Below are 23377 nucleotides of genomic sequence, written 5' to 3' on the forward strand. Positions count from 1 at the left end.
GTACACCTTATCAATATTGGATTGGACTCCCTTTTGCTTTCAGAACTGCTCATTCTTCGTGGTCTGTTCTCAACAAGGTGCTGGAAACTGTTTCTGCAGATTTATTGACTGAAATTTCCTCCAAAACCAATCTGATTTGAGCTTTGTGATATGGTGCTCTATCCTGCTGGGTGTGGCCATCAGAAGATCAGTACACTGCGGTCATGGATTTGATTGATTTGGTCAGCAGCAGTTCTTGTTTTTTAAATGATACTCAATTGGTACCATCAGGCCCAAAATATGATAAGTAAATAATCTCCCGCACCATTACACTGCCACCACAAGCCAGAACTGTTGATACTCGTTGGGATGAATCAATGCTTTCATGATATTTACACCAAATTCTGAATAACCATTAGAATATTGCAAAAGAAATCAAGACTCATTAAACCACGCAATATTTTTCCAATCTTGTATTGTCAAGTTTTAGTGAGCCTGTGCAAGTTGTAGCCTCTGTTTGCTGATCTTAGCCAACCTGTTGTGGTTGAGGCCGTACTCCATCTGCTTTAAAGTTCGATATTCAACCACTCATTGCATTAGTTGCAATGAGTGGTTGTTTGAGTTACAGTTGCCTTCCTAAGAGCTTGAAGCAGTCGAGCTGTCATCAACAAGGCATTTTTCCCCAGAGAACTGCTGCTCACTGGGTATTTTCACTGGGTATTTTCTCTTTTTTGGGCCATTTGGACCATTCACTGTAGAGATGTCTGTGGAGGAAAATCCCAGTAAACCAACAGTTTCTATGCAGTTTTTGGCACCAATAACCATGGCACAGGCAAAGTCCTTTAAATCTCCTTTCATCCCTCATGCTGAAGCTCAGTTTGACTGGTCATCTTGAACGTGTCTACATGCAGTTGCCATGAGCATGTGTACATGTGTACTTATTAAAGTGATCACAGATGAAGAGTAAGACTCAATTCTTCTGATCAGTTACTTGCAGATATTTCCTAACACTGTCCAGATGCCTAAGTTAAATAAGAACGGAGTTTTTCTTCTTCAAATGTTCACTTGGATTGGCTTTAGCAGAATCACTGGTTGCTGCTATTATCTGACTAGTAGTAGTGAAACCAAGAAGCTGCATTGTTTTTTATGTTGCACCAAATGCCGTACAGGCACCTCACAGCACCCGTTCATGCTCAAGCTGTTTTTTAGTTACAAACTGAACTTGTTTGGGTCAGCGTTCACAGAAATACTCTTTTCAAAATGTGCTCATGCACAACACTGACTCCTAAAGACTTTGTGTGTGTTTCTTGCATGAACCGTTCCATTTTGTAGCTTGAATATGTCCAGGTTTCATTTGCATATGAAGGTGAGTTCATTCTTGTGTTTGAATACCGAGAGCCCTTTTCTGTTACAGCTAGTGAATTCTGCCACTCACAATCTGCAAATCCTTTAACATCAGCAGCCAAAGGCAGCTAAACTACTAGTTTGTTTTCCTTTCTCTCGCCTCTTTTCACAGTTTCTGTTCGTACCTCGGCATCTCATTCCACTTCTTTTCACCTCACTGTTTCTTTAAGCCTGGTTGGCAAAGAGGGTTGCACATATTTTGTTTGTTTTCAATGGTCTTTGAGCAAGTCACAGCTGGGTTCCTGTGTTTTTGCAGCGTGTCTCTTGTCCCTCATTTCTGCTCTCAGCACTTGCACACGAACCCTTCTACCAACAGCAGACACCAAGGAAACACTCTGGCAACACTGCAGAGTTACGTCTATGGTTTGCATGCACACAGCGGCATACCTTGTCTGTTAAATAAGGGGATGCTGTCAAATGCAACCTGAGATGCAAGCAGTGATGAAGCACAGTGAGCTGTGACTGGCAGATGAGGCGAGTCGCTGTCACCAAAACCAGAGTCAAATCAGCCCTGCAGAGTCACAGAAAGTAAAATACAGCTTGAACACAGACTTTGAAACCTGGGATCAAGTGGAATGGATCTGCAGCAAGGAGGATGTTTTAGACTTCTTTGAAGGGTAAGTGTGGCGTCTTGTCACATCTGAGGATGAATGCAAACATATATAATTTTTGTTTGTTTGCTGAATTTCATGCAGCACAGCTCTCTTTGCTGGTTACAGTACAGCATTGCAGGTGATCCACAAATCAAAGCACTTCTACATGTTTTTTTATACTTTAATCCTCTTAATGCCCCACAGTCTGAGGCATACCAGCCCATATCAGCTCGTAGTAAATCCAGTATGTTTTACACATGCGTGCCAGACCTCACACGATCGTTTTCAAATTCACACTTATTACTTATGACAGCCGCACACTGAAGACACCCTGACAATAAGCAAGCCTTGTCTTCAAAGTCATACCGCTAATCCTGCCGACAGTGAAAATCAGGCTGGAGTTCGGAGAAGCAAGAAGGGAGTAAGAAGAACAAGTGGCTGGTAAATAACCATCCGGAGCTGAGCAAAGGTGTTTTTTTTGGTTTATAGCTTCTTCCCTTCCTTTGTTTTCTTTAAGCCATTCGTGTTTTCACATTCAGTCTTCTTTTATCACTTATCTATTATTCATTCATCTCAGGCAAATGTTTGCAGCAGCCAACACTGTCACAGAAATGCTCGAGAACATTGAAAGAAACCATGTGCAGCAGCTAATCACACAGAATAAGGGACATGTGACTGCAGCTTTTGGATATACTTGCCTTCATTGATGATGTGTAGTAGAAAAGAATGGCTGCAAAAAAGCATCACTTTTTCAGTCTTTCCAAAGCATTTAACAGCAGTCTGCTTCAATGTTTTCTAAAACTGTTGCATGTCTTTGCTTGAGTGTCAGAAGTGTATACGACAGATCAAATGGCTTAAAGACTGCATAAAGGTGACAAAGCAAACTCCTTTTTGGGATCTACAGTTTCACATTCTGTAAAAAGCTGTAAGTAAATCTAAGGTTAAAAGGCTGTTTTTTTTTTTTTAAAGTAGTTATGGTGTTAATATTAATGATTTTCAAAACTGAAATCATACAATTTTGACAAATTGTTACATCAATTTAAACACAATCAATCAAATTATATAACAGAAAGCATTAAATCCAATTAAATATAGCTAACGATGAAAATGAGAATGATTAGATGGAGACCATAAATGGAGCTAAAATGAGAATTTGATTAAATAAGAGTTATTTGAGTAAACAAACCCCTAATGCGTCAGGAGTCTTTAAAACTGTTTAACTTTAGCTGTCAGTTATTGCATAATCACTTGTTATCTGTTTATTTTTTTTAACAAGCGTGTAGGCTGATGCTTTACAGCTACCACATTAATCATTATCATAATCCGCTGCATTAAAAACACCATGACTGGAACCTGCTTGGGAGCTTTGATTCAAAGTTTCTAATCCAGGTCCATAGCAACACTGCAGGAGGATCTGCGGTGTTCCAGAGAGGGCTTTGTCTCCCGGTATGTCAGTGGGCAAACCTGGGCATGTCACGGGGGAGCGTCCGGGCTCAGGGAAGGACAGCTTGTAGCTGTAAAAAAAAAAAAAAGATTGTGATGCTTCACACGAAGAACAATGTGCTTCCACCCACACAGTACGCTGTTGGTGCTGCGGTCACATGTTGGACCACAAATGCAGATGCTTCCATGTCAGGAAACAGCGGTGCACTCAGGAGTGGTTCAACAGGAAATGGTGTGTCAGGAGCTTTTAAGCTTTGCTTGTTTTTTGTTTGGTTTGGTGGACTTCCAGCTGCTACATGTGCACAACATGGCAGAGAAAGGTAGAGGCTCTTACTGATACCTTAATTTGGTAATTATAACATCTTAATGTTAACCTCAGTGGAACAACATGTGTCCTGTTTCATCCAGTTCGCCTTCCCATTCAGCCTCGTCTGTTTGACTCCTGCTTTATGGGCAACAGCCCCCTCCCTGTCCTCAGATCAATTATTCAAGCTCCCAGTAACCTGAGCATCATTGTAGTCCACCTGCTGCTGCAGTTATTTTGAACCTGATCTTGAAGGAAACCTGAGAGTGATCGACACACTTTGGGTGTAACTGAGCTGGTGACAGCATTTCAGCCTTTCAGTGGATTACTGACATGATGTCATTTGAGCTTAGCTCGCAAGAAAAATTATGAGTTTAAAGACACTCGTCCCATATTCCACTCTAGCTCTTTTTTAAAGCTTTCTTACACTGACAAGTGATTAGTACTGTAGTCTGTACTGTATTAATACAGTACTGTATTTTTCAGAAGGTCATATTGCCAGCCTCCAATGAACACCTAATTGTCCTTAATGCAATACATGATGTTGAATTACATTTTTTTAACATGCTATCCTCATAATAACCTGTTCTCCCGGCGATATTAAAAACATATTAAAAACCAACAGTTTGGCAACAGCCACTAACATGAAAACCATCCTCCAAACAATGCATATTACAATGTAATATAGCTCAAAAGAAGACCCAAATAAACAATGGGTTTTTGCAATGACTCAGCTGGATGTCAAGTGCCTACATCGTGTTTAATGTGTTTTTACTCAACAAATTTGAGAATTTCTTGTATTTTTTAAGTGCAATTTACAAAAAACAAAAACAAAAAACGAATAAAAACAACTACTATCTTTTTCTTCTTCTCATGACTACAAGTCTGCACTGAATTACTCTTCTTTGAAATATTTACTTGTTGAAAGTACCAAACAATGCTGTTACTGAAGAATACACTCAATGTGCCGGAAGCTGTTTGGGCGTTCATTGTGCACAACAGTCATTCCATCCTGTTTGCGTAAATATGTTTGCGTCTGCGTTTCACCTGGTTCCCACCTGAGAAGTTAGTCTGAAAAATGAAACCCAACTTTTGGGATAACTGCTGGAGGGCCCCTGTTGTAAGCTTTCTGGTTTTGGAAAATCTGGTTTGTCGTAGTTTCGATGCCAGAATAATTTATATGTTTAATTCCGGGGAAAGGCCACAGCAGCACAAAGCTTTTTCAAACCTGAAACAATGGTGCACTGTAAACACGTACCGTGGCCTATTTGAAATAATAGGGAGCTATGCGTCAATACAGAGTTTTAATATAGAGTAAGTGACTTTAAAATGAAAAGCAGTGAGCCTATAGATTAATACAGCCATGGGAGGAAAATGTATACCGTGTGAATGGGACTAATGGGGGCAGATGGATGCATGAGCGGATATCCCCATATTCTTCTTTTTCTGATAATCTGTGTTTGTCTCTGTTTCCCCACTTACAGCTCTCAGTGGTGGCACTCCCTTATCAGGAATGACACGCCATGTAGGCTCGCACTGTAAATCTCAGTGACGTCTTAATAACACCTTTATGTCTCATATAGCCGGCTGAATAAATGCTGACATACCTCTGCAGAGGCTCGCTGAGCTCTCAGAGAAACTCTCTCAATCTGTCTTCATCAGCCTGCACGGCGATCTCACGTCCATCCGTCATAAACGTCTGTTTTGGAAGAAAAATAACACTAATATTAACAGTGATGATGTGTGTTTCTCTTTCCATTAAAACGAGCGCTGTTTTCACTCTATTTATTTGTACTGGGGATAGAGAGCGCGCCGCCCTGTCCCATCTGCCACACGCAGGTCCCCAAGGGGCCCCCTGTACCATACTGCACCCACATTGTCACAATCCTGGACGCATCACCCTTTGAATTCGCTTTATTGGAGAGAGAAACAGAGAGGGAACGAGAGAGAGAGAGAGTGTGGTATCTCCCACACACACTCGCTCACACTCGCGCCCTCCCCTTCCTCCGTGCGCAAAAGAGGACTCCAGAGTTCTGCTGAACTTCTCCAGAGTGACGGGCTCTTTCCGGAGTGACGGGCGGGAATCGTTTCAAGTGTGCGGCCACGAAAGCCATGTAGCAATGTTAGATAAGGAGCTATATTTTCATTTATTTTCAGTTTTTATTATCATAAGGTTTCTGAGTCTGGCGACATGGAGTCCGAGACGGGACGAGGCAATGGGATCCTGCGTGCGGTTTGAAGACCGAGGTTTGTTCTTTTGAAGTCATTATTTTATTATTTCTTCTTCTTCTTCTTCTTCTTCTCAGCGGGTTTAGCTGACAAATTGGCTGCTTTACTGTACAGCCTACTAATTACAGCCATGAGCGGTCGGCTCTTTTACCGGATAGGATCGCATTTCACAGCCGGAGGAAGGCTTATATTCTTTATGCGATCTCGTACAGGTGTTTTATATTCAAAATTTTAATGCTCATAAATCAGCGATTTCTTCGTCACTTTATTTTATTGTTATCTGTTTCTCTTTTTATTGGTGCTTCATTACAAAGCAGTGATGCCACGCACGTTTCATTCAGTTCATGCTCTTTGCAAAGTCAGGAGGGTATGGCTAAAATCAAATGCCAATAATATTATTTTTCTCCATCATACCGTAAAATATGTGCATATTCAAGCATTTTATGAAAAAAAGGACAAATGTGATCGTGTAGTTTGTGTCACCATATAAATAAAATACAAGACACCTTTACTTAAACTACTTAAAGTTACTGAATAATACTTGATACCAAAGAAAATGGCTGTGAATATACTTTTTTCTCTAATGTGTATTGTGTTTAGACTAGAAGTCGCTGTTTTCTATAAGAAAGGATTTTATCTGAAGAAGAAAAAAACACTCCATAATAATGACATAATATTTTGCTATGATGCTTGCATGGATCCACATGCAATCCTTGTATGTTATATCTACAGTTATATCATGATAATGATGAAATAGTTAGGCTAATAACATAATGCTTCTCTATAGTTTTCCTTGGTAAACTTTAAACTGATATACTGAAAACTCATAAGATTTTTTGCTTGTATAGTCAAATTGCTCCTGTTTTCAGACAAAAGATACCTTTTGATAACATTTTGATGAATGTAATTGATGACTCTGTAAAATATATCATCCAGAACCTACAAAAAAATGGATGATGTGCCCAGAAATGGCCTGAGGTGGGATTTTAGTGCCAGTAATTGCGTTCTAAATCAGCTTAGAGAATAAACTTATAAACGGATTACTGACTATGAAGGAATGTTTCAATAATGGCCCCTGAACCGGGCTTTACATCTGATGGTTACAACACTCTAATCTTAAAAGATGAACAGAGTGATTGACAGAACAATGAATGAGCTTTACTCCAATTTTTAATAAAAGTTTTAAAGGACTTGTTCTTTCTATTTTGTTTGCCTGCCAAAAGTAATGAGAATATTCCCGAATTTAAGAAAATGTGTCTTAAAGGGAGGCACTGTACACCCCTGTTACCAAAATGTAAAGACACTCACTTTATTTTATTTCTTTATTTATGCTAAGGCAGCGAGTCTGCGATGATTCTTAAATAATTTAACCTACGGCTCTATAGTGTCATTTACAGATTAAGTTTACAAATTTAACATTCCCGAGTCGATCCAGGAAGGAGATATAAATCCCTTTGGGGTTGTATCAGGGAGGGAATCTGGTGTAAAAAGAAATCTGAGAATCAAACATGTGAAACTACTGGCTGTGGTTTTCTATTTAGTTTAAAATGCAAGAAGAATAAATATAATTTTCAACTTGGCAATGTTGCTTTTTTAAAATGGAGATGTCATAAAATACATTTTAAAAATGACTACCTTGGGGCAACAAAAGACTTGGAAATAGTCCTCAACATAAAGTAAGAAATAATTTTTGATTTTCATTTTCTGTGGTGCATAAAACTATTAAACAATTCAGAGAATGGTGAGAAATCTTTGCACATAAAGGAAAAAAGCCAAAAGTGACTGATTGTTAATGATTGGGCTCTTGGACATTTGCATTAAACAAGAAAAAGAAATATGGTGGAAATCAACTCATGGGCTCAGGAACACTTCTAACAACCACTGAGAGTGAGCACAGTTTTTGCTGCATTCAGAAATACAAGTAAAAGTTTTACCATGCAAAGAGAATACCATGAACACTACATGCCTCTCTGGGTCTGAGTTGTCTAAAACAGGCAGGTGCAGACACTATCATTGCACAGATACAAGCCAAAGTCTGTGACACTTACCGTGAAGGACCCATTAATACTAAACAGCATATTCAGGTTTTAGGTTCTGAACCATATTTTCCAGCTAAAGCCTTGCAACCACAGACCCAGTAAGAATCTGGGTGCTGAACTGGCCTGCCTGGAGTCCAGTGCTGTCAATCGCTGAAAACATTTTTGTCATGAAATTGGCTCTGATATTTGATTCTGTTGGCATATCAAGCACACCTGGGGGGGAAATGCCATTCACAAGAGCAATTTGTCTCTGTAGTTCCCAAAGGTGAGAATGTTATGAAAAGAAGAGGTGACACAACACAGTGGGAAACATATCCCTGTTCCAACGTCTTTGAAATGTGTTTTTGGCATCAGTTTCAAACTGTCACATCCAAAAATCTCCTGTTATTTTCCATAAAGCAACTGTTCTCAATATCTGATATGTTGTGTATGAAGCGAGTGAAAGGCGGGGTTTAAAAGATTTGTAAATCACTGCATACAATTTTTTTTTTATTTATTTATTTCTTTTTTAAAGACAAACTTATAAGTGCAAAAGTGAAAGCCATGCTGCAGGCACATTAAGCCCATTAGGCCCATCCCATGTTTAAAGTAAGACAATCAAGGCTACAGGTAGCTCAGGTATTACTTGCGGTTTAGCCTTCAGGACTTCAAAAGACACTCCTCATGATTATTCTGAACTGTCAAAACATGTCCATAAAACCAAACTCAGCTTGGAGTCAAGCACTGCTCTCCCTGCTTACACTGTGACCCCCCTCACAGTTGGATGTTGCTCGACCTTTGCTGACATCTGCAGGGTGGTGGGTTTTGGCCTAAGCTGAAAGCTACAGAGGCAGGATTCTGAGAAAAAACTAGCGGAAATGCCTCTCTCTGACAGCTTTTCCTGCAGGAAGAAGAAGAACTGTGATCTAAACTTGGAAAGTGACGAAAGGATATGAACAGGAACTCCAGACATTTCCTAGATATATTGAAGAGATGGCTTCTTTGTTCTGAAAACAGTCTTAATATTTGGAAATGCCTTATACTTTACATTACTGTCAGCCCTGCTTAATCATTTTCACTCAGGAGCTTTCAAATAGAATGTTTTTACACTATTTCTGCACAATTCCCACTTTCATTTTGATTGATCCCATAATTGAACTGCCCCAGAGCCTTTCAGGTTACCTTAGTCATTCTACAGACAAAGGCGAGACGTGTGATGCCTAATAGCACTCTACTCACATAAACACCCACCGGTCTGCCAATTTGTATCGATACAAGAAGTCTTACATCGTCTTAGCAACATGTGGCTGAGTCACAGCAGCGATTACAACGATCAGACTCTCGTCTGTCCTAGTTACAGCTCACAGTATCAGGTGAGACCATGCCGCATAATTAAGCGTGCAACATGTCAGTGCAGCCCAGCGCAGCCTCATAAAAATTCCTGCGAGAAGAGTGACAAACTGTTGTTTGGCCTTAAAGTTTACCTCTTCAGTTACAGATGCTTTAAATTAAAGGTATAATTGTGGATTGCTTGGCTGTCGGGGAAATCTTAACCCTGAAATGTTAACTTTGGTATGTTAAATTAGCTCTGCTGTTCCTTTTTCCTTTGCCTGGTAAATGTGAGCATGTGTGTTGTCACAGGCTGTGGTCCACTGTTTGCTAGTTTACCTCTGGGATCACAAGGTGATGGTAAAAACTGAGGATAAGCAGAAACAGAGTTCCTGTTTAAAGTTGGAAATACCACTAATGCCTAATAACGTCTCTTATATATATTCTAGTAATTCTAATATTCTTGTCTGTTTAAAAAGCCTGTTTCTGTTTGGGGTGCTATCTATACAATGCACGATGACTGTCTCTGTCCCTGTCACTCCTCCTCTCAGAGGTTTCTGTCAGAGCACCACACTGTGGTGGCTTCAGGTCCTACAACTGTCAGGTGAATAATAAACCTGGAAACAGAAGCAAAATGCCATTAAAAAGTGTTTTCTTGGTCTTTAGTATCTTATCTTGTGGAATTTAGTACATTGGTCCATTAGTAATATAAATAATTATACAGTAAAAATGTTATTACAAAACAGGACTAAGTGATTTTAGTGTTTTCGGTTTTCTTTCACAAAGAGCAGCGTGTTTATTCTTTCCATTTCATCATATCTGTGAAATCTATTGATTGCTTAACAGGATGTTTTTGTGATGGTGGACGGACTGGTGCCAATCATGGAGCCTGAGCTGAACTGCAGCTCCCAGTGCGAGTCCCCATTTTGCTTCATCCAATCAGGAGTCAACAGGCAGGAGGGCCTCGACGTTCTGCAGAGGCTATGCAGTGTCAGCACGGTAACCTCTCTCTGTCACTCCCTCATGTTAATATATATACTTATAATGAAACATATAACAATGCAAAGCACATACTGTATAATCATGGGTGACAAATTAAAGGAAAAGACACGCCAAACGCTATAGTTCCAAAAGATATCCCTTCATTTGGGGTTTTGATGATAGATGATTGAGCTGTCAGTCCAAAATCTCCCATAGGTGTTCAGTTGGTTTAGAGCTCTTGACAGGAAGGCCATAGAATATGATGCATGTTGTTTTAATATACATGCAGTCAGTCAGCAACCCCTCAGTGTTTCACCAAAGTATAAGGGTGAGGGTGAACTTTGTACAGATTTACAATTACTCTTGCAATGCCAGTAAATTACTCTCACAGCATAATAAATCAACAGGACTTTTCTTACCGTCAGATCAGGTGGCCAAGTAAGTTTTTCCTTTAACTTGTCACACATCTGTGTATCTAGACTATCCAGATGTCATGTTCCTGCATTTACACAGTAAACAGATTCTTTTGACATCACAAAGTGCTGGCATGCCTAAAGGTAAAAGGAGTGAAACTATTTCTGATTAATTTGTTCACTCAAAACCTAAAAAAAATGGTTTTTTAAATCACTTTTAAAAGCAGATTGTGAATATTGGTTTGTTGGTCAATGGAACAACTGAGCCGTGTAAATAAACACATCAAGCAAACTAGGAATGTGATACTATCCTACTCGAGAAGCTATTTGAATGGTACATATCCCGAAAGGTAATAGGGGTGGACTACTGAAGCTATGTTTAGCATCGTCTCAGTCACTGGTGCCCTTAAGAGACGAGTCAGCGGAGATCAGCACCGTGAGGCAGGCAAAGAAAGTCTAATGGGACTTTCCAAATAGAAACTAAAGTAGCCGAGACGCTGTGTCAAAGGAACACAAACAAGCTTTTCTCTTCTTGCCGTGCCACAACGAGTCGAGGTGAGTTATCGCTTTGATTTCTTTCGCTTTCTGATATTAATTTATGCATGGGTGGGTCTCAGAGAGTGTATAGCATCCTCACCCAAGGGAGGGAAGAACAGCGAGCTGCGCTGTGTTTTCTTTGTTATGGTAATTTTTTCCATGACAAAATAGTATTCAAACATAGTATTATCCTTTAGTTCAGTGTCTTTATGGTCTCTATTTATTATTTTCTAATGACCTCAACTGACATAAAAACTGCTCAGCTAAAGTGAAATACCCTTTGATGAAATCTAACACCATGCATTTGTTGCTATTTGTGGACGTGGACAGCCCACCAGGCACCAAGTGTTCCTGTCCCTAACACTGTAGTGGAAAGACAAAAATACAAGGAGCTGAGCCAACTTATTCCATAAAACACCACCTGTTTTTTTTCTTTCTGTGCTTCTAGATATGGCTACAGCTGGCAGTGTGCTGTCCAAGGAGCAGCTCCTTTGCCCCATTTGTCTGGATTTATTCAACCAGCCAGTGTCCACTCCTTGTGGGCACAACTTCTGCAGGGAGTGTTTACAAAGATATTGGCAGAGCTCTAACATGCCTCAGTGTCCCATGTGCAAGCACAAGCTGTACATGCGGCCTGACCTCAAAGTTAACACCTTCATATCGGAGGTGGCTTCTCATTTCAAGGAGTTGGTGGAAAAGAAAAATGAAAATGAGAGCAGTGGTATGGATCAGTCAGAGGGCCACAAAGGAGAGGTTTCATGTGATGTATGCATTGGAAAAACAGTCAAGGCTTTTAAATCCTGTCTGGACTGTTTGGCGTCATTTTGTGAGACTCATCTGGAGCCCCATCACGTTCTAGGCACCTTCAAGAAACACCGCTTGATTAAGCCCATGATAAACATGCAAGACAGGGTGTGTAAGCAGCACGAAAAGCTGCTCGACCTGTTCTGTAACACTGACCAGGTGTACGTGTGCCAGATCTGCATTACGAAAGACCACACGGCTCATCAGACTGTTCGTATAGTGGATGAGAGCCGGAACAGAAGGGCTCAGATTGGGAGCACAAAAAAAGAGGTGGGAGAAATGATCCATCGCCGACTGCAGAAAATCTGTGACATCAATAAAATCATTCAAATCAGCAGGAGAAACACAGAAAGGGAGACTGAAGAGAGTCTGCGAGTCTTCAGCAAACTGTTCCAGCTTGTCCAGAGAGGCCAGGCTGAAGTGGCTGAGGTGATTGGTGCAAAGCAGAAGCAAGTAGAAAGCATGGCCAGCAGGCTTATCTTGGAGCTGGAGCAGGAGATCGATCAGCTGAGCTGCAGGAGAGATGAACTGGAGCAGCTCTCCTTCACCGACGATGATCTCTATCTTCTCCAATACTTTCCAGCTTTCGCCACAATGCCAGCCACCAAAGACTGGTCGGACACCTGCTTAGAGAGTACTGAATATGTGGGCATAGTGAGGAGAGCGGTGAGGAGAGTAATGTGTCAGCTGGAGGAGACGGTAAAAGCTGAGGTGAAGAGGCTTTGCGAGTCCGAATTTCAGAAGGCTCAACAATATGCTGTGGATGTGCATTTGGATCCCGATACCGCTCATCCCAAGCTGGTGCTGTCTGAAAACAAGAAGCAGGTCTATCACGGTGACGTATCCCTCAGCCTCCCTGACAACCCAGAGCGATTTTACCCTTGTGTGAGCGTTTTGGGAAAGGAGGGCTTCTCCGCTGGAAGGTTCTACTATGAAGTCGAGGTGAAAGGAAAGACAGAATGGGATATTGGAGTTGCGCTTGAAACGGTGACCAGAAAAGGAGGGAATATGCTAAACCCTGACAGAGGCTACTGGGCGCTGGGGATGAGAAAGGATGAGAGCTACTGGGCTCTCAGCAACAGCCCTGTATGTGTGCCTCTGATTGAGAAGCCCCAGAGAATTGGGGTGTATGTGGATATGGGCTGGGGACAGGTTTCATTTTACGACGTGGACTCTCATTGTCACATCTACTCCTTCACTGGGTGCACCTTCAGTAGCAGACTTCTCCCCTACTTTAACCCGCGGAGGAATCACGGCGGGGTTAACTCAGCACCTCTCATAATCTTGCCTGTTAACTAAAACTTCATAACTTGTGATCTCTACTTGAATGCTTCGTTTAGTTTTCAATTTAAAATTTCAACCGTGCCGAAAAAAGTTTCAACTCTGTAGGATAATACTTGTTGCTTAATAAAATTGTGTTTGTCGAAATGAATCGTGATTCTTTTTTTTATTATTATTGTTTTGTGTCTGTGATTTCAAAAAAATGAGAGTTTCAGATGCACAAGAGCATCTTGTTTAATAATTCGGATGCATGTTTGCATGTTGCATGTATGTGTGTGCAGATGGCAGCAGAGCTCCCGAGGCGCTCTCTCTCATCGGTGCTAACTGCTGTGGTGTGGACGCTCCTCTCCTGTGGGATCCTGTTGGCATTTTGCTTCCTCCTTTTCACCTTGCGCTTCAAAAACAACAGGTACAGTGAAACATACGCAGTATATAAACACAAATAGAAGCTTACAGAAGTCATTTAACATAATGTGTGTCATGTCATTAGGATAGTAAAGATGTCCAGTCCCAACCTCAATGCCCTGACTCTCTTTGGAAGTGTCCTCACCTATAGCAGCGGTTTCCTGTTTGCCATCGAGGAAAGCAGAGCATCTATAGCTGTGCTACAAGTGAGTCCAACGTCCCTTCACCGCTCTGTATTAGTGTTGATGTTGTTAGATTGCTAGGTAATCATACCATGCTCTCTCCTGTAGACTCGCATGTGGATGCTTTGTGTCGGCAGTACCCTGGTGTTTGGCCCAATTTTGGGGAAGACATGGAGACTGTACAGGGTGTTCACACAACGAGTGCCGGACAAGAGAGTGGTAGGCATGCTCTTCAGTTTTCCTTGGGTTTGTTGGATACATGAAGTATCTTATACGGTACACAAATATGAGTAGATGCTTTGAGATGTGGACGATTAAAAACAAACACACTACATAGTCTACAGTCCATAAAAAATATTGGCCCCCAGCCTCAATGTCATGTTAGTGACTCCATCTTTTTTTTAATATATATATATATATATATTTATATATTTGTATATTTGCCTGTAGTTTTGGTGATAAATTTGATCCACCTGGACATGGAGGAAGTGCTTTTCACAGATGATTCTTTTCAGCTGCTCTTTGCTGGAGGAATTTTTGTTGCTTGACCTTCTACTTTAAAACACTTCGGTTGTAGTCTCTTTGAATTAGGGGACATAGTTTTCACTCTGTCCACTTTGTTAAGACTGCAGGGCAACCTTCCTTCAGTTTCTGGGCACAAACTTGCCATCTCCCCAACATTGTTTGCAATCGTGTTTCACAGCCAGCACTGTTGACCTCCTCTTACTTGAAGTATTATTCTTGCTTTTATTTGGTTGTAACTCTAACTAAAAGTGCTTTCACTAATAGTCACAATGCTTCTTTTCATGATCTTTGGCAAATCATGCAGCACTGTGCTGTTTTTAAGCTGCTGTTTTCTTCTTTTCTTTCTTTCTGCAGAGGCTGAATTCATTCAGTTTTTTTTATTGATACATCAGTTTCTGCTGATACTCTGTCCACCATCAAACACGCCATCTGCTTTTCAGTCAAATTATATGTAGCAAAAAATAGCAAATTGTGTATTTGTCCTGTATTTAAGGCCGTTCACTGTACCTGTTTGTGTTAACATGGCTCTTCATTTACATTTTTTACTTTTTAATCACTGCTGGCTCTTTGTTTTAACTTATGCCAAGTAGCCTTCTTACACTCTTGGACCCTCTCTATCTTTATGACAACTCACAATCTGGTTTCTTACATGCTGAGGCAATTGAGCCATGACAGATTAGACACAACCAAGGCCAACATATAACAATATAACCACTGTAATATATTGGTATAGTAGTTTATCTTCAGATAACAGTTTGATTCTGGGATAAAACAAACTTCTACAGGTTTTTTTTTTTTTTTCTGGAGGGCATATGGTGTAAAAATCTGCCAAATCAAACATGCAGATCTATTGTGAATAAAACAGCAGCTGAAAGTAATATGTTTGGGGGCTGGTCTGGGATTTGGACCCAGGGCCTCTCATGTTAGGGTCCCTAAATCCATGGCTCAAAGAAACCTAACATATGAGATGCCAAAACACTGCTGCAGTTCAACAAATGTTTAATATTGCAAAAACAGTTCTTTTAAAAAATAAAACAAATAGATACAACAAGAAATAGGAGCACAAGCATAAACAAACAACAGAGAAAGAAGACCATGAACAAACACAACTACACAATGAGCAGTCGGATTCCAGCTTAAACTAATATTAGCTGAAGTAATAAAGCCAAGACTGAAAACATGATTGCCAATAATTCCCAACTCAACTAGGAATTAATAAAAAAAAAAAAAAACTGCAAAAAAGAACAACTGAGCAATAATGCTGGTGCTGGTGAGGAAGAGCAGAGAGACTGCGAGCCCCCCATGTTCCATCTTTAATAGGTGTGCAGGTGAGCTTCCACTGCCAATCAGCACTAGGGATAAAGAATAGATAAAGAAAGAGGGGAACAGGTTAATAAAGGATGACAGAAAAAACAATAAGAGCATGGCACATGTGCTGGTGCACAGAGAAGCATGTTACGCCCTCAGTGGTCTTTACCACCGGTTTGTGGGATTATCGCCTTTCATCTCTAATCGCCATGGCCACGTCTTGGCTTCATCTCACTTTCTAACCTTGCTGATAAAAATTTCTTTAATAAAAATTTCATGTCCAATTACATTTGTTGCAGAGATCATCAATATAAGTGATTTTATTTTTGTGCTTTGCTGCTTTACACAGTCAGTATGTATTATGTATTTTTCTTTCCTTCTTCTATTATTTACCAGATTCATCAAGCTTGTTCTGCCCCAGGTATTTATATTGGTTAGGAGATATTCAGAGATGTTTCTGAAGCTTTAACTAGCAGGTTAGGCCATGGATACGAGAGAAAGCTTGTTTTGCTTTCTATAAATTTCTTTACTGTGCATATCCAATCTGGTCTCTGATAATTGTGCCACTTAATCGAGGTGTCTCTACATGAATGAAAATGCTGCACTGGTGAAATGATAACTGGGGACTATGCTCTATATGTCAGATAATCAGGGACATCCAGTTGATGGGTATGGTGGCTCTGTTGATCCTGTTGGACATGCTGATTCTCACTGCTTGGAACCTCACCGACCCCATCAGGTGCTCACGATCTATGGGAGCTGTTGTCAAGGTAGGATTATTGGTCATTTCCTGAAGCTGTAACATGACTTGGTTTCATTAAGAATGATGAAAACCAAAATGCGTAGCACTTAAATGCTCACCCGAATGCTTTTTGCTGTCAAATTATGGAAAGTGAAATTGAATGAGATTGCAGGAAAAAATTGATTTTGTGACGAGAAAATGACAAACTCATACATAATGATGACAGCTAAATAAATCAACTCTCTGATGGTGCATTGTTTCCTTTGATGATGTAGGTGAGAGAAAGAGATGTTTCCTACTCGTTGTCGCAGCTGGTTTCTTGCTCTTCTTTGTACTCAAATCTGTGGATCATTATTGTTGCTGTCCAAAAGGTAACTAGTCTATATTCAAACTTTATTATACATTTGTATCAATGTTTAAATGCACATTTTTAAGTTTTGCATTATTTTGATGGCATAATTTATCTTTCACGTGGTGTTTTCTGTGTTTTCTGTATGCAGTATTCTGTATGCTGTACAGTTTTCTCCAGTTTGCATTATGTAAAACACACCATTGCAAGTGCTTTTCTTAACTGAATATATGTATATGTAAATGATAGTTTCAGACCTCAAGTATTAAATAACCTAACATCTGAAAGACTTTTGAATAAGATGAATCATTTTTAAACAATAATAATGGTTATTTTATCCACCATGTTTCTTTATTTTTTATTTTATTTTATTTGAATGCCCTTTGTCTTTACTTTGTTTCTCTTTAGGGTTGTCTTCTCCTCTATGGCACTTATCTAGCTGGACTGACAAGTAATGTCAGCCATCCCCCGGTCAACCAGTCTCCTACAATCATTACATGCGTCACTTTGGTCACCTGCTCCTCCGCCGTTGCCATCCCCGTGTCCATCTTCCTGCAGACTTGGCCCAACCTGGTCTACAGTACTGTGGCTGGAGCCATCTTCATCTGTACGCTGGCTACAAACTGCATGCTGTTTGTGCCTCAGGTCAGACACTGATGTCATTTTCCATTTTTTAGCATCTGCGTAACAGAAAACTTGGAAAATAAACTTTATCGTGTCTAGAAGTATTATGTTTACTGATTGTCCATTTCATTTTTGCGAACACAATGATGCTTCAGTGTACAGAGGGATTTTTTTTGGCAAACGTATTTACTTAAAGTGAAGGATAAACTGATTATATAATAATAGAATACTATGTTTAGAAACCAGCAGTAAATAAACAGACTCAATCAGACAGACAGAAACTAAATATACAGACGGATGACAAATAGACACGTGAATGGCAGCTTTTTCTTTTTCATTTGAATAAAGTAGTAAATCTGTGAGTGACTGCGGTGCTCACACATGCAGTTTTATGTGTGCCAGGTTTCCATGTCTGTCAGTGGAGGGTGACTCACACACAAGGTGTTTATGAGTCAAAACTACGTAGGCTGTCGCAAACAGGTTTATGACTCTCTAAGAGTCTAGCAGAGGGCTTTTGTTACGGTAAAGGAATTCATCTCCTCTGGAACGGAAGGAAATAGCTAAACAGTGAGCAGTTTGTGCAAATACACCTGGTCAATATTCCAGATCAAATGACCCTGATAATATATCTTCTTTTTTTGGTTAAAAACTTTTGTAACAAACTACATTTTTTTCAAATCTCTAAAATATCTCACTTGCCCCGATACAGCTGACCCAGTGGCGACAGTTTGAAGAAGATCAGAACAACCCGAGTCAGATGGCCAAGTATTTCAGCAGCCCCAGTAAGAGTCAGCCATCTGTGTACAGTCAGGATGAAATCTTCTACCTGCTGGGGGAAAACAGCTCAATGAAGAAACTCCTTAATGAGGTAATGTTACTGTTTTCTTCTCAGAATTAGCCATTCAGTAAGAAATCATTTTAGTTTCAAGTTAGAATTCATATAAAGCTGCAGTAGAACTTTCTCATTTAATTATAAGACAGGTGATCTTTATTTTTTTGCAGATGATTTAGGTTTTCCATTCCTCTCATTCTTCTCCTGTGCTTTCTTTATAAAGGCCAGTAGGGGGTGACTCCTCTGGTTGCAAGAATATGGGGAAGTGACATCACTTCTCTTATTTATGATCTCAGTAAAAACTTCCTTGTTTGGTTTGTGGTATCAATCACTGTCTTTTTTAAATAGAGCATAATGTTTATATAGTAAAGAACTGTAACATTTGGAGTAAAATCAACAACAGAACAGAGTATGCTTCAGGGCGTGGCTACAAAGTGGGAAGCTTGTGATTTTAAACATTTTGTCATTTTTTGAGTATTGCGGTAGCACATATTGCAATTTAGTGCTTTTTTTTTAAGTGTTTCAAACTGATGCAGCCACTTTGCTGTACTCAAATTTTCCTCAACTTTATGCTTCACTTCTCTGTATAGTGTGCGTATGGTTGTGAAAAAACATGTTCCAGGCTATTTAACACATAACAAAAATTTCAATGGAGGTCAGCTTTATTTATACAGCATCAATAGTCCCCTCAATGTGCTTTATACAGTAAGGTAAAGACTCGGGTATTAGAAAGTAACCCTAACAATCATATGATCCTCTATGAGCAAACACAGGAAGACAGGGAAAAGGCAAACTGTGGGAGAGAGGGTCTGAGTTTTCAGAGTTATCTGAGACAAAGGTTTTTGTAAATAAAGTAGGTAATGGATTTAATGGATTGTGTTATTTCAAGCTAAGTGTGTCGAGTCTTTTTTATTTTAGTTTAGTTTCTATTTTGTACCTAATAAAATTACATAGAAATGGAGCAGCAGAGCACAGTTCTGATAGGGTACAAGGCACTTATGATGTCCCACCAGCTTCTGTATTGGACACGTCTTTGTTCCTCATCTATAATAATATGTGTGATGCACTGTCAAGTAGTGGTCTATATATTAAACACAAAAACAAATTTAAAGAGTTTACATCCTGAAGCTGCAGGTAGTCCTCTTAACAGACTAACTTAATGTCAAAATTAGGTGATAAACACATCCATGTGAAAAAAGTACAATATATAAAACTAACACCTTCATATTACTTCATTAGTGGTGTAGATGAAACAGGGCTGAGTCAGTGCTGAATCAAAGTGGCACCAGCTGCTTAACCATATGTTTACGCCTTTCTGTCACTGCTTGACTGTTCTGTTTATATTGATTCAAAAGGCAGGAAACTGATGCGTGCCAAGTTTTCATAGTGGCAGATTTTTCTAGCAACGTTTTCTCAGTATGTGTCAAAATGTTTTCACTTCTCTGTATCACCACAATTTTCAGAAGAATGCCGTGATTGACAGTCTTCAGGAGCAGGTGAACAACGCCAAGGATAAACTCTTGAGACTCATGTCAGCGAGCCAGCACCCTGAAGACCAAGACATGGACTCCTCTGCCACTAACCTCAACTCCTCCTCCACCCAGACGACCGAGCTCCAGTCGGAAGGCCCCTCTACTTGTTCTCAATCTCAGAAAGACACTAAATCAACACTCTCGCCCTCTGCTCTCTCCCCTCACCTCACTGCTGCTCATGGTTCATTATCTGCTGTTACACCGTCCTCTGCTCCTTCCTCTGTTTCAAACTACTCCGCTCCCATTTCTGTTTCCTCCCCTCTCCCCACCAAAATCCCTGCTTGTGAAACTCAAAACAATGCATCTGCTCTCAAACGGGACGCATCCCTCCCATTTATGGGTTTACTCAGGACAGCAGAGGAGACAGTTCAGTTTGTGACCTCTCTACAGTCCCGACGAGGGTTGAACCCCTCTATGGCTGAAACCTTTGGTAGTTATAGTGGCCTGACTCTTCAGGCGGGACCAAATACCAAACCAGCTGGTTTTGTTAGTAGCGAACAGTTGCAGGAGATCCTTCAGGAACTCAACGTGGATGCAATTATGGAAACCACGCTTCGATCTCCCGATCAGGTGCCCAGGATACCTTCTCAGCAAAAGCTGACCAGAGACTCTACACTCTCCCCTCTCTCCCCACGGACACCCTGCTCCCCTCCCTCTCCTGCACTCTTTCGCTACCCTAGCATCTCACCTTACACCATGAGAAAAAGGCGGCGGCCCTTTCACACCTCTAGAGGAGGTTTAGCTTCTCCCTGCTTCTACACAGGCTCTGAGGTTCCTGGCTGTGCAAGAGCAAGAGACACATGTGCGCTCCAAAGTCCAGAAGATATTACTGTGGATGATAACTGTATCCCACATCACAACAGTGACCTTGAAGAGGGAAAGGAGGAGGAGGACGGAAAAGTGCATGAAGTAATGAGAACATGTCAGAGGTGTGTTTCAAGGCTCCCGAGATGTTCGGTCTTGCATTGTGAAGAACAAAACCGTAAAGCTCCAGAGGATGTGGGAGCAGGCGGTGATAACGAGCAGCACCGTAGACACATTCGAGACTCCTGTGGGTATTCGGACTCAGACTCCAGCAGCTCAACAGATTACTGCTACTACCACCGTCCTTACTGTGACTCCTGCCTGCAGCGAGGCTCCCTCCTGTACTCAGACAGCTCCTCAGACTCCTCTGACAGCGAGTATGATGACTACTTGAGCCTCTACCGCTCCCCACGCCCTGTGGTATTCAAAGAAGACCTCAAACCCACCTTCGTATGAACACGTTTACTGCACTTTACACATTTATCCAGTTCCACAACTTGAATGAATATCCTCAGAAAGGTTGCTAAAACTGATGTATTTCTGTGATGGAGGGACATTTGACAGTAGCTTACAGTATAGGAACTTTACATTCCAGAGATTGGTGTTTTTCTGTGTTGCACCATGGGTCACAGTGACTGATTTATAAGACTAAAACTTTTGTAGCTTAAAAACACATGATGCTGTTTACTTTTATAGTTCCTTGTGGCATTATTTGTATTATTTGGATTACTATTTCTACTGTCTGATGAAAACCTTTGACACTTACAGTACTGTGCAAAAGCCTTGAGTTACTCATTTATTTATATTTAGTTTCTTTTAATTCTTTAAGTGGTTCTGAAGGACATTCGCTTTTGGACATTGGCTGCTTTTTCATTCATTTTTACACGAGTCCTTGGGCCTCACCATTTCCAGAGGAATGTTCTTTTTCTGTGTTTGTTTTTTGTTAATCTTTTTAACACTTACCTTTGAATAATTCAAACATAAAAAGTGTTTGATGACAATGATAACAGACAACTTATCAAAAAAAATATTTTAAATTGTATGTTTAGGCACTTTGTTACTAGCAGCCGTTCCAAAATGCACAATTTGTTTCCACTTCTTTAATCCATAAAAAAAATGCCAAAGATAACACATTTTGACAGATATAAAACAGTTTTTGCACCAACAAATTGATTCTCAAAGTGCTATCAGCCCAAGATATTTCTTATGAATCATAGTTTAAGTTTTCCTCAACATATATGTGGGAGATCAGGAGAGAGGTGCAACAGTGAGTGCCTACAGAATGATAAATGCAGAAAAGTACCATCAGCCTTTGATCCACTATATAATACCACCTGGAAGCTTTTGATTGGCAATGACTTCATTTTTCGATGATCCCGAACATACTGCCAAAGCAGTACAAACATAGCTGGATAGAAATGCACACAATGCAACACTATCGGTCAAGGATTGGTCTCCCCAGAGCCCAGACATCAACATTACTGAAGCAATGAGAGATCATCTAAACAGAGAATGAACAAGAAAACTCCAAAGAAGAGTTACTTTTGTCCTTCAAGAAGCCTGGAGAACTATTACTGAAGACTACTTAAAGAAATTACAAGAAAGCTTGCCTAAGAGAGTCCAGCATGTGTTAAAGAATAAAGGCCGTCGTACTTGTACAAACTATGTTTCTTTCCTTATATACTGTATTTCTATTTATGTTTGCACCTATTTCATTTTTTCCCAGCAAAATATTATGAACTGAAAAAATCAGGACTTTTGCACAGAACTGTAGACAGGTGCTTTATTAGTCAACTCATATAAGTTCTCAAAATATACTGACAGAAGAGACACAATAGTGAAAAATGACATAAACAGATGCAACATAAAAGGTTTTCACAGAACAAATGTGCGCTCTATTATCAATTGTGCAATTCTGTATTTATTTCTGTATTTATTTGTTGATGTTTTGGTGCCCAAAATTACTTTATGTTTCTTTTATTATAAACATTCCTTAAAATGTTGTTATGCTCCTTTGCTGAATCTGAGTTTGAATTTACAATGTGCATTCTGTGAATGTGAGTGCTGACGTGATGTTAAATACTAAACCTCACCTTTATATGATTTCCATGTTAAATGCAACATTTTCCCTGAGTTAAAACATTTGCCAGGCTCTACATCACTTTAATCTCCACCATGATTTCATGATTTCACCACATTTTCATGGATTTTCCCGAAACACAGACAAAAGCCTTTTCTCCCTTTTATCTTTCATGTCTCTTTTATGACTTGCCCTTCACTTCCACTCCCTTCTGCTATCTACTCTCTGTCTTTCTCGTATTTTATCCCTCCACTAATGGGGAAATGTGTGTTTGCCGGGGGAGGTGTTGCTATGAAGGCAAAACAGTGTCTTGTGTTACTTCTGCTCAGCTGCCTGCTTTTAAGATGCTGCCGCTCTCTGTTCTGCATATGAACCATTGAAGGCCAGCCTGGGAGAAACTCCCTTTGATACGGAGAATAAAACACACACAGACACACATACACATACACACACCCCTGCATAAAAGATACACTAGCAACTGTATCACTGTGAACAGGGAAAGACTTTCCTGCCCTTTCTGCATTCTGCATATAATATATTTTATTGCCATTTCAGGAAATGCAGCACACATATAATTAGAGTTCAGTACAGTTAGTGACACTCACATGCATTTGCAGAAAAGAACAAGATACACCTTCAGCGATTTTACATCACCAGACAAACATAAACTGCACCATTT

General features: G+C 40.2%; 2 protein-coding genes across 3 annotated transcripts; both read left to right on the forward strand.

The window, feature by feature from the left end:
- The first annotated feature begins 1264 nt into the window (after positions 1-1264).
- gpr156 (G protein-coupled receptor 156) lies at positions 1265-22621 on the forward strand. Of its 2 annotated transcripts, XM_025903949.1 has the most exons (11): positions 1265-2000; positions 5897-5970; positions 10146-10298; positions 13597-13724; positions 13806-13926; positions 14011-14121; positions 16380-16505; positions 16753-16848; positions 17235-17471; positions 18160-18318; positions 19746-22621. In XM_025903949.1, exons 3-11 carry the CDS (start codon positions 10158-10160, stop codon positions 21072-21074), a joined length of 2448 nt encoding a protein of 815 aa, XP_025759734.1. In that variant the 5' UTR covers positions 1265-2000; positions 5897-5970; positions 10146-10157; the 3' UTR covers positions 21075-22621. The 2 variants fall into 2 exon arrangements, with proteins under 2 accessions (XP_025759734.1, XP_005457930.1); XM_005457873.4 differs by lacking the exon at positions 1265-2000 and having other exon boundaries at positions 5695-5970.
- On the forward strand, positions 10345-13466 carry LOC102076709 (zinc finger protein RFP). The gene is made up of 2 exons (XM_005457872.4): positions 10345-11248; positions 11679-13466. Exon 2 carries the CDS (start codon positions 11681-11683, stop codon positions 13331-13333), a length of 1653 nt encoding a protein of 550 aa, XP_005457929.1. The 5' UTR covers positions 10345-11248; positions 11679-11680; the 3' UTR covers positions 13334-13466.
- Positions 22622-23377: the final 756 nt, after the last annotated feature.

This window comes from Oreochromis niloticus, linkage group LG16 (assembly GCF_001858045.2).
Source record: "Oreochromis niloticus isolate F11D_XX linkage group LG16, O_niloticus_UMD_NMBU, whole genome shotgun sequence".
NCBI lineage: Eukaryota > Metazoa > Chordata > Actinopteri > Cichliformes > Cichlidae > Oreochromis > Oreochromis niloticus.

Coding starts and splice junctions, on each gene's coding strand:
- LOC102076709 (XM_005457872.4), top strand. CDS start 11,681: ATGGCTACAGCTGGCAGTGTGCTGTCCAAGGAGCAGCTCCTTTGCCCC.
- gpr156 (XM_025903949.1), top strand. CDS start 10,158: ATGGTGGACGGACTGGTGCCAATCATGGAGCCTGAGCTGAACTGCAGC. Junction 16,506..16,752: donor CTATGGGAGCTGTTGTCAAG/GTAGGATTATTG, acceptor TTGATGATGTAG/GTGAGAGAAAGAGATGTTTC. Junction 16,849..17,234: donor TTATTGTTGCTGTCCAAAAG/GTAACTAGTCTA, acceptor GTTTCTCTTTAG/GGTTGTCTTCTCCTCTATGG.